The 12,639-nt window shown below is 46.2% G+C and overlaps 1 protein-coding gene across 1 annotated transcript in view; it reads right to left on the reverse strand.

Moving 5' to 3' along the window:
* Positions 1–12,639, reverse strand: part of PLA2G4D (phospholipase A2 group IVD) — a 184,471-nt gene that overhangs the window by 70,127 nt on the left and 101,705 nt on the right. Inside the window, exons 9-12 of the mRNA XM_069638290.1 lie at positions 6,263–6,441; positions 6,074–6,172; positions 3,352–3,389; positions 2,085–2,220 (exon numbers count right to left, since the gene is read on the reverse strand). Coding sequence (XP_069494391.1) covers positions 2,085–2,220; positions 3,352–3,389; positions 6,074–6,172; positions 6,263–6,441 — 452 coding nt within the window. The remainder of the gene's footprint in view (positions 1–2,084; positions 2,221–3,351; positions 3,390–6,073; positions 6,173–6,262; positions 6,442–12,639) is intronic.

Here is a 12,639-nt window from a genome sequence, read left to right on the forward strand (position 1 = left end):
GTACTCCTTGCATCTGAGATTAGATGTACGGCTCCAGAATAATATATACAAGAAGCCTGGCTTCAACATTGTGCCTAGAACCACTGACATGACTTGCAGCCCCATCAAAATAGCACCAGAGCCACTGGTATCCAGTAATATAAACGAATAGATTATAACGAAAAACATTTTGAACGAACCCAAAATATCGAAAAAGAGACTTATTTTTTTAGAAATACATTAGGGGGTGGGGTAAAGTATTAAAACGGGTTGGGAGGGGTTTGGGGTGGAGTAATAAACCTCAGAAAGCAGGGGTTTGGGGGGGACCCGCCGCCCAAATTAAAAAAAGAAAATTCTGTATTTTTGGGGTATTTTTGGTTTGTTAAAAATGTTTTTGTTATTACATGTTTTGTTACAATCACAGGAATCCAGGGCCACTGACATGCATTGTACTTGATACAATACTTTGGGCATCATTCCGAGTAGGGCGGTAACGAGACCGGTGCCGTTAAACCCTTACCGCCCTACTACGAGTTTCTTTGCGGGTCCTTCCTTAACGCCTGCTTTTAGGGGACCGCAAAGGCACTTTAGTGCTAATAACGGTACCGTAATTTACGGTACCGTTATTAGCGCCTTCCCCATTCCCATTAAGCTCTATGTGGGCTCAAATGTGAATGGGGAAGGGCCCTGGTGAATGGGGAATTACTGGTCCCTCCAACCTTGGAATGGACGGACCGGTAATTACTCCATTCACCAAGGCAGAGTGGGAACGATTTTGGAGGCAGCCATGCCGCAAATAGCGGCGTGGTTACCTCCAAAGTCGGAATGAGGCCCTTTGTGTGCCTCCGACATGAATTTTGGCTCTAGTTCAAAACTTTTAGCACTGGCATGAATTGTGAGGCTCGGTACTGTACTGGCGGTATCATCTGCATGCATTATGGCAGTGATACAGAACTCCTGGTAGCATTAACAAGAAACGTGGGAGTATGTTCTCCATATGGAAGAGCCCAAGTTCTGATAGATTGCAGCGCTTTGGGTCTGGCTAGCAGCTAAGGTGGGAGAGTGCAACAGAGCTAACCAGGTGAGCTTTTTTTGCGCGCACACGTACAACCAAAATTTTATTTCTTGCCACTCAGGCGACAAAGAACAAAGGATACCAATAGGGAGCAAAAAAGGTCAGCAAGGTGATTAAACAAAAAGCCAGCTTTGCTGAAAAGATGACAATTGCCACAATGACATAGACTGCGAAAAGAAGGCCAGGGTAAAATGACCCACCGCCATTTTAAATGTTGGGTGTCACCAATTTAGCGAGTGATAAAAGCCCGCATGAGTGAGGTGTGTGGTTAGGGTGTTCACGATGCAACTCCATACTCTTTACCATCGATAAACATATTGGGAAAATCATTAATAGGGTGTAGCAGAATTGATTGTCCCTAGTAAGCAATACGCGGACTAGGGTGGGAGACATGGAGGATTTATTTTGCATTTTTAAAGCACTCACTCAGCCCGTGGGCATTGTTTTTAGTTGCGTAATTGTTTTTTTTTGTTGTCTTAGTTGCGTATTTATAACGCGCTTAAATACCAAGAGGTTTCTAAGCATGGACCCAGGGATCGAACCTGTGTTGCTTCATGTCGTCTTGCTTCCAAGGGGAGCACATTGCCGCTGAGCTAACCTCGGTACTGAACTAAACCGAATCAACACCGATTTGTGAATGTATGGTTATTTTCAAGGCCATCACTTCAGAAACAATTATAGGGGTAACGAAAAGACCATCAAGAATTTTGATCCCCCCCCATGCCGTCACAAGAAGTGATGTCATACACCAATGAAATCTGGCATAGACAGCTTGAAGGGCATGGAATTGGCAAACAGTTGCTTAAGGTCAAAGGTGTAACTCCCAGTAACCCTTCAAGGATTGCAGTGGCCTCACAGTGCAATCTGGACTTTTTCCATGTGCCCATGCCAACAACCATTAAGACTTCTTGCTAAGGCCCGGTTCATGTAAGTCACTGTAGCGCCCAGAAGCTGGAGAAAGGACCATTCGCGCTGTATCAACACACCCCTAAATACCCCCCAAGGAGGCAGGATTCCCCGACCCACTGACCTCGTGATCCTTGAGATCTTCCTCCAGCTGAAGGATGTTTTTCAGTGCCGCAGCGACCACCTTTTTCCTTTTCTGCAGAAACTGCTTCTCCTGTTCGCAAAGATCAAACCCCAAGCGCACGTCAAGGTCCTCTGGGCTGAGGAAGAGTGGAGAGGTGATCACATGAGTGACACTACAGAGAATGGATGTGTTTTGCTAAACAGTTACTACCCCCTTCCATGTACACACAGTGTGTTCAGATAATCTCCTGGCTGAATCTGAAACTGCACTGGTTACCTGGCCACCCTCTGATCTCGGACCCAGGTCCCTCCACGCCAGTTGCACACCTGCACTGCCCCCCTGGCAACCCTGCACCCTGGGGGCTGTTTCTGTATCCCCACAGCCCCTACTAGCACTTGACACATGATGTCTGCACTTACCCTTGCACTTTCCACCTGCTGGCTGCACTTTTTATTTATTGTCTTTATTTATTTTACTGTCATCCTATGTACTGCACTGCCCCTGCCCTTTCCCCCTGCACTCCCCCCTCCCCTGCACTTGCGAGATCTCAATGTCACCTGGCCTAGTAGGATTACTGTCTGTCTTCCCTCTGTTTCCCCTCCCTTGCCTCGTTGCGCTTTGAAACACTTGTGTATAGGCACGTTATAAATGACATATCATATATCATAATACAAATATTTGGACTTTGTTGATACCAGGAACCAGTTTTGTGGACCATATCTGACTTTCGTAGGCTGCTATAAAGCTATGAATTTACTCCAAATGCCCCTGAAAGAGCCAATGCCCATTGACGCATGGCCCTGATGTCAAGATGAGTGCCTGGGGGCAATTTACTTATAAAAACACTATATAAGTGAGCAGATCCATGCATTTACTCACTCACCCGCCTTCCTATCCATCCTGACAGGTAACTCTGCACTTTAGGACCACCTGAGAAAGAGACCCATTTGGTCTGTAAAGCGACCAACCAAAAATCGGAATCACGGTAACTAAGGAAAAGTCCTCTCTGGAGGGTTTCAAGGTCTTTCTTTGAAACAATATCAGGCAGTGCCATGGCAATGAATATGTAAGGGCTGCAAAGCACCTGATATGCTAGACATCCGCACAAGCTGTCTTTTTTTTATTGGATAATGCCACAAAATTCCTTTTCACTTTTTCACATGACAAAGAAAGGTGCCAATAATGAGGGTAGGGGGTGTCACAGAAGTGGCCCAGTTCCCAGAAAGATAGGGGAAGATTAAGTGGGATATCAGGGAGAAATCCTTACCAGTCCTTCACCGTGAGCTGCAGATCCAACTGTGCATTCTAAAAACAAAGGATCACAAGGTTACATTTCTACACCTTGTCCGGCATTGCACGGATTACACGGATTAGAGATTACCAATTACAAGTGAGAGGCTAAATGTGGTGGAAGCGCCCATTTAGCCAATCAGGAGGCTGTAATGTCCCATGCTCTATGATTGGTGGACGTGTCCAGCATTCCAGCCAATCAGCATATGTTGACCTGTGTGAGCACTCCTCTTGACTCGATTATTTATAAAACATCTTCCAAGTTATAGACCTTATTTTTTTGTCAGCCAGAGGTTGCTTTTGTGCTGCTGCACTGTACAGAGCATTTGTGCATAACAAACTGTTAGGTTACAGTAAAACGGAGTGACTATTTACACAAATGAAACCTTTGCAAAATGCGTTTCATGCTTTCCTGGGCTTTGTCAGGGAAAAATGCAAAGTACGCCATACCTGCTACCGGTTGGAGATTTTGTAATCTGTGCAGGTATAAAGTGCAGCATTTTTAGTTTGTACTACTAGGTGGCACGATAGCGCCACCTACAAGCCCAAACTATTGCATTAAGCGGACAGATTGGAAGAAATGGCATATGAGGAGGCACACAACGTTTGTAGTTGTTTGGTTATTTGCCCAGCCATTGACTGCCCATGGCCATGCTAATCCATATGGCCATTCCTACCAACTTCCTGCCCCTCCCCTCGTTTTAATCAAGCCTTACCATCAAACCATGCCAGTATTGTTTTAAACAGTCTTCTGAGAGTTAATGACTTAGTTGGAGTTGTAAATACGCTACTGGTGTATTAAGAATATCTTACAAGGTGCGCCTTCAACCACTCGATTGATAAGCTCTATGACTGCCCTTCACTGAAGTCCTGTCAAAAACAAGCATTGGCAAAGCCAAAAGTTTTGGCTTGTGTGAAAGTTTTAGGCATTTGTTCCTGGCACTGCAATTAGATGCACATGTCCTTGCACCATTTTGCACCTGCTACCATCAATGGCCAGTTAATGCCACTATGGCACTGGCTGGCAAGTACTGTTCCCATGCCTACACAAAAGCTCAAACTGTTGGCATTGCCAGTGCTTGTTTTTTTATTTGCAGTTTTCTTATTTGTGGGATTGTGACTTTAAAAGCACATTCTCTGAATAGAATAAAGTGTTTCTTCCGCGTGTCAGAAGCAGCTGTCATTTTATTTCAGTGACTAAGGTATGCACAAATGATACAAATATACAAACTGCTTCAAAGGCTAAAATAAATAAATATAAATTAAAAGATGAGCCGAGAGTTAACAAGACTTTTTATTTTTAAATGGTGCTATAGTGACCATTTTGTAGAGTTGCTACTAACAAGCCGCTCATACGTGAGTGTTGTTCATACATTTTTTCTCTGTATTTTTGTCTTTGTACAATCTGCACTCTAGAACTCTGATAGAAGTTCATACAGATACAGGCCACTGTGGATTTGTGCCATAGGAGACTGGGGGCACCCGCACCACGAGCTCTAAATCCACTGAATACTGCTCCGTAGCAAAGGTGAACAGAGTGGCTGTTGTATTGTTTAGATTATCAAGGAGCTATGATATAAAGTGGATTACTCCCAGAGAATATTGTTTTCCAAACCCTACAAAAACAAATTCCAGCGCTGAACCCACATGGATGTATTGACCCCCTCTTCCCCTTGTGAGATTTATAGAAGCTTTTCTCTCGTATTGATAAGGGCTGAGCTCAGGGCTTTAAGTGGGACAGGGCTAGCCAGGGCTCAGCCCTGACAGTCTCAAAATATTGCCCTTGAGCCAAGGCTCTGCAGGGCTCTCCGAACTAACCCCCCTTATCAAATGTCTTTAAATATATGAGTGGCAATTCTGCTCTTTGCCAGTAGATGTCACCTTTAGTGATGTTTAGAATCATGACTTCAGTTGAAGAAATTTGAAATTGGGTACTTTTCAAACAAAACAGGGAAGTAAAATTATAAGAGAATACATTGTTTGATTTTTGCCACACTTTGTATTAAAGCTTTATCATTAGAATGCCTTTAATTAGCTTGTATGAATAATGGATTTCTTTCAGAAGAGATGTGGGATTGCATGTTGCACTGGCTCCTTTTCATTTGATGTTCTGTTTCATCTTTTAATATATTTATTTTCGTCACCATTTTTACAAACATTAACCATATTTGCATCTTTGACACTACACTGTTTGCCCTTTCATTGCACGCGTGTAAACTCGATTGGCTCTGTTAGGTCATTCCTTTAATTGCACAGGCCACGCTTCCTTTAAAGCTTTAATAGCTACTTGGGATTTGAGGCTGCACGAGACCCTTTTTAGGCCCTGCACCCAAAACATTGCATCATGATGCATTAGAGAAGGCGCCCTCCCCCCGATTTCTTATCCCACTAAAGCACTGGCCGAGCTAGCCTGTCTTCAGCTGAATGGTACTGCATCAGGCTTTGGGAGGCCACCCTGGTGAAGTTGCCAGCCATGTGGGTAGCAAGTGGCCCCTTCATTCTATAGACAGCCCCTGAAGGGAGCTTTAACTCAGGTCTACGGGTTTCCGACACCCGCATGTGCTTCACCAGTGCTTTGTGCGTGCTTATGAAAATACCGTCTTCCCATGCAGAGGGCACCACGGTGACAGCATGAAGAAGCCGAAAATCATCACAGGAAAAGTTAGTTTCTATTTTAACATGAAGATCAAAATCTGTACCTTTTCCGCTGTGAGTTTGACCTTCACATCCTCTCCCGCAGTAAGGGTGTTCAGAGGTACTGTCGTACGGCCGTTGGTCCGATCTGAGGTATTTTCCGTCTGAAAAAAGATAATTTGTGTCTAAACCATGCTCAGCAAATGCATACAACAAATAGGCGTCATGGCATCCCAATGAGCGTGACAACGTACAAAGCTGACTTCGAAACGCGAGATGGGTGTCTTGAGGCTGGCCGTCATTTCCGGGTCCCATCCCCTCACGCAGTGGAAGTGGAATGTCCCCGTGGAGCGAGCGGCAGGGCCAGAGTTCACGAGGACTGTATAGTTTTCTTCATAGGACCCTTTCACAGTCAACTCAAGTTCTTTCTTTGCTAAAGGGGGGACAGAAATGGGAGACAGAAGATTATGAACAGAGACCTCTGTGTACGAGGACAGCCAGGACCACAGTGCCTGCCCAGTCCGCCAGAGGCGTGGCCAGGGAGTGGCCTGGGGTGGCACGCGCTAGCCCTGGAATCTGATTGGCCACCCCAGGTGCCACCCCATTATCCTAAACTATGATCATTATGTGTGTGTGTGTGTGTGCTCGTACTTCATGCCACCCCTGCATAAGTCAGTGCCCCACTTGGACCACCCAAGTCAAAAGAGTCTGGACGCGACACGCAGTCCACATGCACACAACAGATCTTTCTTGCCTGTCATCTCCTGATCTCACTGTTCCCTGAGCCGTATCAATACCAATTTAAGGGTATGGTCATCAATTTTAGCACCCAGCATCAGCAATATATTACATATTATCCTCAAATGAGAAGATGGTGGGTTGTGTGGAAGGTGGGTTAGGGCAGGTGGCCAGTCAGCATCCACCACCATTTTGAATTGGGGAGGTTTTCATTGAAAGAGTCTAAAACCAAGTCAACCAGCCTTCCTTCATAAAGAGAGCAAACAATGTTCAGTATTGGACCCAAAGCTCCCGGTACATCCAATAGTAGGCTGCTGTTGGCACAATTCTTTGGCGTGAGGTCATAGGAAGCCCAGAGAAAACACTTTTCCCTTGGCTGCGGAAGAGGCGCGATGCATTGGTTTTTCTATTTGTGTGAGGTGTGCTGTTTCTTCAGTGTGTGGGAATGAATATTAATATGTTAGGTTACTAGGGTTTACACTCGGCCAACTCCCCACCGTAGTGGTTTCCATGGGCCTAGACTTGTCTGTGGAGCGACATACTATGTCCCAGCCAGTAGGCCACAGTAAGATGGATTCTGACCTTTGCCTTGACGTTCACTACCTGTAATTCGTGACTTACGCCAAGAATGGTCCTTTTCTGGATGGGACCACAGATGCCCTTGCCCTGCAGTACTGGTGAAGCTTTTTTAATTGGCAAGCATATCAACAATCTCAATATGTTGCTTAGTGGGTGCTGGTGGGCTGGTGCCAACACCCAATACAGAGCAAAGCAGATCCTGTAAAGTGATGAAGCAATGGCTAGCCTTGAATATGGCAAGGCCCACTCACTCTCCAGTTGTGGTCTCTCCAAAGTGTGGCTAATACATTGTGGCCAAGCTGTCTCTGCAAACCCTGTGGCTAATAGTGGGACCTTTTTGCTTCCAGGCTTTCTATCGGGCACCTAAAATCCCACATTGAATTCCCATGAGGACCAGGCCTAGCAGTGCGGGCTAGGCTGCTCCCATTGGTGGCAATACCTGACTGATTTGCATATGGCTGGACCCCTTTTGCAATGGCACAAACATCTACAAAACGGTGGTGTGGAAGGTTGCCCGAGGCAATGCCAGTGGTTCAGATTTATTCATAACCTTCCACCCAACACTTTTTTGGTTGTAGTTTGTCTCCCTCTGTGAGAGAGTGTATTCCCAATCATATCGAATGTACCCTTGCACTGAGAGTGTGGAAGGATGTCTGCGAACACCATTGGACATTATAGGGCTATAGGTGAAATCTGACAAGAGCAGAGTGATGTCATAGAGGGAAGATACTAAGACTCACCGAAATGATATGCAAAGAAGAAAGACGTAACTGAAGTAACAAGGGAAACATGTAAATCAAATATGAAGAAATCATATATGCAAAGAAGATAAAGTAACCTGCTGACCAACAAGTGTATATACGCAAAAACGCAAGGTAGATGAGACATATAGAAGATACATGTGGTAAGGCATCTCCTGGGTGCATTGTGGCAAGGCATCTCCTGGGTGCATTGTGGGAAGGCATCTCCTGGGTACACTATGGGAAGGCATCTCCTGGGTGCACTGTGGGAAAGCATCTCCTGCCTGCACTGTGGGAAAGCATCTCCTGCCTGCACTGTGGGAAAGCCTCTCCTGCCTGCACTGTGGCGAGGCATCTCCTGGGTGCACTGTGGGAAGGCATATCCTGGGTGCATTGTGGCAAGGCATCTCCTGGGTGCATTGTGGGAAGGCATCTCCTGGGTGCATTGTGGGAAGGCATCTCCTGGGTACACTATGGGAAGGCATCTCCTGGGTGCACTGTGGGAAAGCATCTCCTGCCTGCACTGTGGGAAAGCATCTCCTGCCTGCACTGTGGGAAAGCATCTCCTGCCTGCACTGTGGGAAAGCATCTCCTGCCTGCACTGTGGGAAAGCCTCTCCTGCCTGCACTGTGGCGAGGCATCTCCTGGGTACACTGTGGCGAGGCATCTCCTGGGTGCACTGTGGGAAGGCATATCCTGGGTGCACTGTGGCAAGGCATCTCCTGGGTACACTGTGGCGAGGCATCTCCTGGGTGCACTGTGGGAAGGCATCTCCTGGCTGCAGTGTGGGAAGGCATCTCATGCTAGAGCAGCCATGATGGAAAGATGGACGTCAGACTCGTATTATAACCAATCAAGATACCTCAGAGACAGACCAGGGCTGCAGAGTCTGGAGACGCTGGAAAAACAGCTTTGTTTGTGGAATAAAGAGGAGTCCATTGGCCTGGGATGAAGGATGCAACTTCAAGGAATAAGTGCAAGGCACAAGGGGAGTCAAATGGATTAGCCATGTACGTAAGACATATTTCTCTTATCTTAAGCGAAGGAGAAACCTCGGCAAGAGCCAAGTATTAGACAATTGAAGATGCAGAGAACCCATGTAAGGTGGAGTGAGCAAGTCTCCAGAGGTCAATAAGCGTAATGACACCCAGTTCAATTGAATCAAATAGCAGTAAATAGAAGGTTGAGGTGGACTAATTTGTGGACTCCTCACACATGATTTAGAAGTTGAAAACAAGGGCTATTCATTAAGCCCAAACAAAGATAATAGTGTGCCTACACTCCCGTGAATGACCCAGAACAGACAGCAGGCTTCGAGGTCAACTACAAAGGAGAAGCCCTGGCTTGGGGCCAAAGACCAACCTGCTGGCATTCTTCCACTATAATCAGTATTATACATATTTAGGAGTGGTTTGAGGCATGCCCACCAGATAATGGGTAGCCAATTAAGTTATTAACACTTATGTATACTATAGGTACTTTTGTTCCCTCCCTTCAATAGGTTTTAGTTTGCCACGTAGGATGACGTCATAGATGACGAAGATCGAGGTATAAAACCTTTGTATAATCACATTTGGGTGTGAGTGTGTGAATTACTGCGTGTTCATCGACAGATTTCCCTACTTTATTTCTAGGCTGATAATAAAGTAGTACTTTGCCATATTCTCTGAATCTCTCCAGTTATTTGGGTCCGATATCATTATTGGTCATTCCATAGAGCACATGAGACTCTTCAAGGTGCTAGAGCACAGCTTCTAAGACTTCCACAGGATAACACAGGGCAGAAGGATTCTGTCTGCAACTTCCTGTGGTCCCAAATTCCTGGCACAAAAGACAACTTCTGTGCTAGGGATTGAAGGTTTCTAGCCATGTCTACTTGTGACAGAACCTTGACATGACACCCAGAACAGAAGGTTTCCGGTTGTGCCTGTATAGTAAAGGCGGCTTGTGCTTGTGATGGCTGGAATCAGAAGGATCTCTTCACACCTTTCCCCACATGTCACAAAAGGCTACTATATGAACTGATCAATCAGGCAGAGGGGCTGCCATTGCTCTCAGCAGGTCTCTGCAGGAAACCCCTGGCCAATCAGCCTTCATCCTTGCACACAATGACATGTTGTTATGTCAGTGGAAAGTTTGTGGGTGCAGTCACACTACTTCTGTGAACACTGCCCGTGAAACAATTGTTGGTGTGGGTCCACCAAGCCTGCCTCTGGAAGGAGGCTACTAACCACCCACCCCCTCCCAACTGGGGAAGTAAACAGTCATGGACCCCCCGCATATGTGTGTCACTGTGTAGTCCTCTACTGCACAACCTCTGTGTGGGGGCTCAGAAGATCCATGGGACCCACTTTTCCTCCTCCCAAAGGGTATCCTGCTAGGGTGCCCTCAATGTGTGCCACCACCATGCTCGGGCAAAGGCGGCGCCTTTACCCATGGCATGTACACATGCTTCGGTCATATGCCCATGGACTAGGACAAACGGGATTGTATACAGTCAGCGCAAAGGAGGGATTTCTCCATATTTAATGTGTGCCCTCTGGAACAGTAAGGACACATCCATTGCTGCAGATGGGGTCTGTTGCTTCTTCTCTAATACCAAGCTGCAGCTCCGGCTGAGTAAACAGCACCATGTGGCATTTTCCAGGTTGTCACAATTTCGATCAGGGGTCTGCAACCTTTCTATTTCCAGATGTGTTTAACTATAGCTCCCATTAGTCCCAGACAACCTAGTGACTGGTAAGAGATCATGGGAGTCGTAGTCAAAACAGCAAGCTGCAACCCCATTGGTGGGCACAGCGCCTAAATGTTAAACAGCGGCACTGTCCCTTTGACTGATTAACCAGTTATTAATGGTCTCTGCCCTCTGAGGCCAGACAAAGCTTTCACCCTCCCAGACTCTGACTGTGCAAAGGCGGAGGCACCTGCCCATTCCCTAAGTTGAAACTTATTTTGGAATTGATTGAGACCTATAAACCTTCCTTAAAGTTAAAGAATAATGCACGTGCAAGTGGCCATGTTAAAGCCTTAGAAGTACAGGTAGGAGTGTTTACATTGCGTAACCCTGCATGTACTGCTCTTATATTAGCAGAAGCATTGCATCCAATGGGGGACCTATAAGGCTGCAGGCTATTGCCTCTTCAGCTGTTGCTATTTATTTTTATTTAAATGCCAGCTTCTTCTTGAGGCCTTGTAACTAGCTGAGAGGAATCAGGGCCTAGTGAGGAGTTAGGGGCAGTGCATACATAATATCTCCTCACCCCCCTCAAAGGATAACACAAAACATATACACAGCTGAACTGGCCACCATGCATGGGAGCAAAACCGGAAGCATCCGCCGTGATAAAAAACCTGTCAATGCTCATGGACAACGGACTCTCACGAGAACCACAAGGCAACGCAATAGCAAAGAAATGCTTCTACCTCCTGTGACTAAATAGGGGGATTCTCCTTTCCCTCTCCGTCCCACACAGAACCCTCGCAGTCATCTCCTTGGTGTTATCAAGACGAGAGTATGCGAACACACTCTGCCTTGGAATGTCAGAACGTCTCCCAAAAAAACTCCAGCGCATCCAAAATACTGCAACAAGGATACTCCAGAGGCTAGACAGAAGAGACCACATCTCACCAGCCCTGAGAAGCCTAAACTGGCTCCCAGTGAAAAAAAAAACGCATTCACTTCAAAGCCCTTTGCATCGTACGCAAATCACTACACGGACAAGGAGCCGAATTCCTCCAAGCCAAAATCAACCACTACCAACCAGGAAGAAGCCTAAAATCGAGCAACAACCTCCAAATTGAAACTAAACACTATGAGAAAAGGACATTTGGAGGAAACGCAATCTCCTGTTGGAAAGCCAAACTATGGGACTCAATCTCGCGGGATATAAAGAAAACAGAAGATCACCTAACCTTCAGAAAATGACTGAAAACCAGGCTATTCAACTCACCGGGACCAGCATAAAAACAGGCACCTCCCACAATCTTGCCTAGTACTTAAGTTAATCAGGGGACAGTACGGATCCTAGAACCAACAATAAAACAGCCAGACTGTACTAAATACAAACCACCCCTGCGCGTCACTCCTCTACCACGCACGCCCTAATGGGCCTTCCCTACTACACACACAAAATACACACACCCGCCAAAAGAAAAACTGCTGCAAAAAACCCAGACACTGGACGATACCCATCTGGACAAAATAACCCCAGTGCACACAATCCACGCACACTCAGAAAGCCAACACACACCGACGCCAGTTTCTCCTGGTCCTGCAAGCATTAATAGAAGAGCACAACCTCTATCCTGTCCCTCTTCCCTCACTAACCACCCCCGCCCACTTTCTTACAGAGCCACGTGAGCGCCTGAAGACCATGCAAATGGCAGCAGTGCGCAGTATAAGTCAACATAACATAACATGATATTCACATGCTAAAAGCTGGATTTTGGTGAAAGCGGTATTTCTCTTCTAAACGGCCGGTCTAGTTGCAGTAGGAGAGGAGAAGATGGCGTGCAGCTCCAAGCTGATTTAAACAGGTTTGGTAGCTCGGATGACACAGGATAGAATCTTGACA

Source organism: Ambystoma mexicanum, chromosome 14 (genome assembly GCF_040938575.1).
Source record: "Ambystoma mexicanum isolate Mex_15411 chromosome 14, UKY_AmexF1_1, whole genome shotgun sequence".
Taxonomy (NCBI): domain Eukaryota; kingdom Metazoa; phylum Chordata; class Amphibia; order Caudata; family Ambystomatidae; genus Ambystoma; species Ambystoma mexicanum.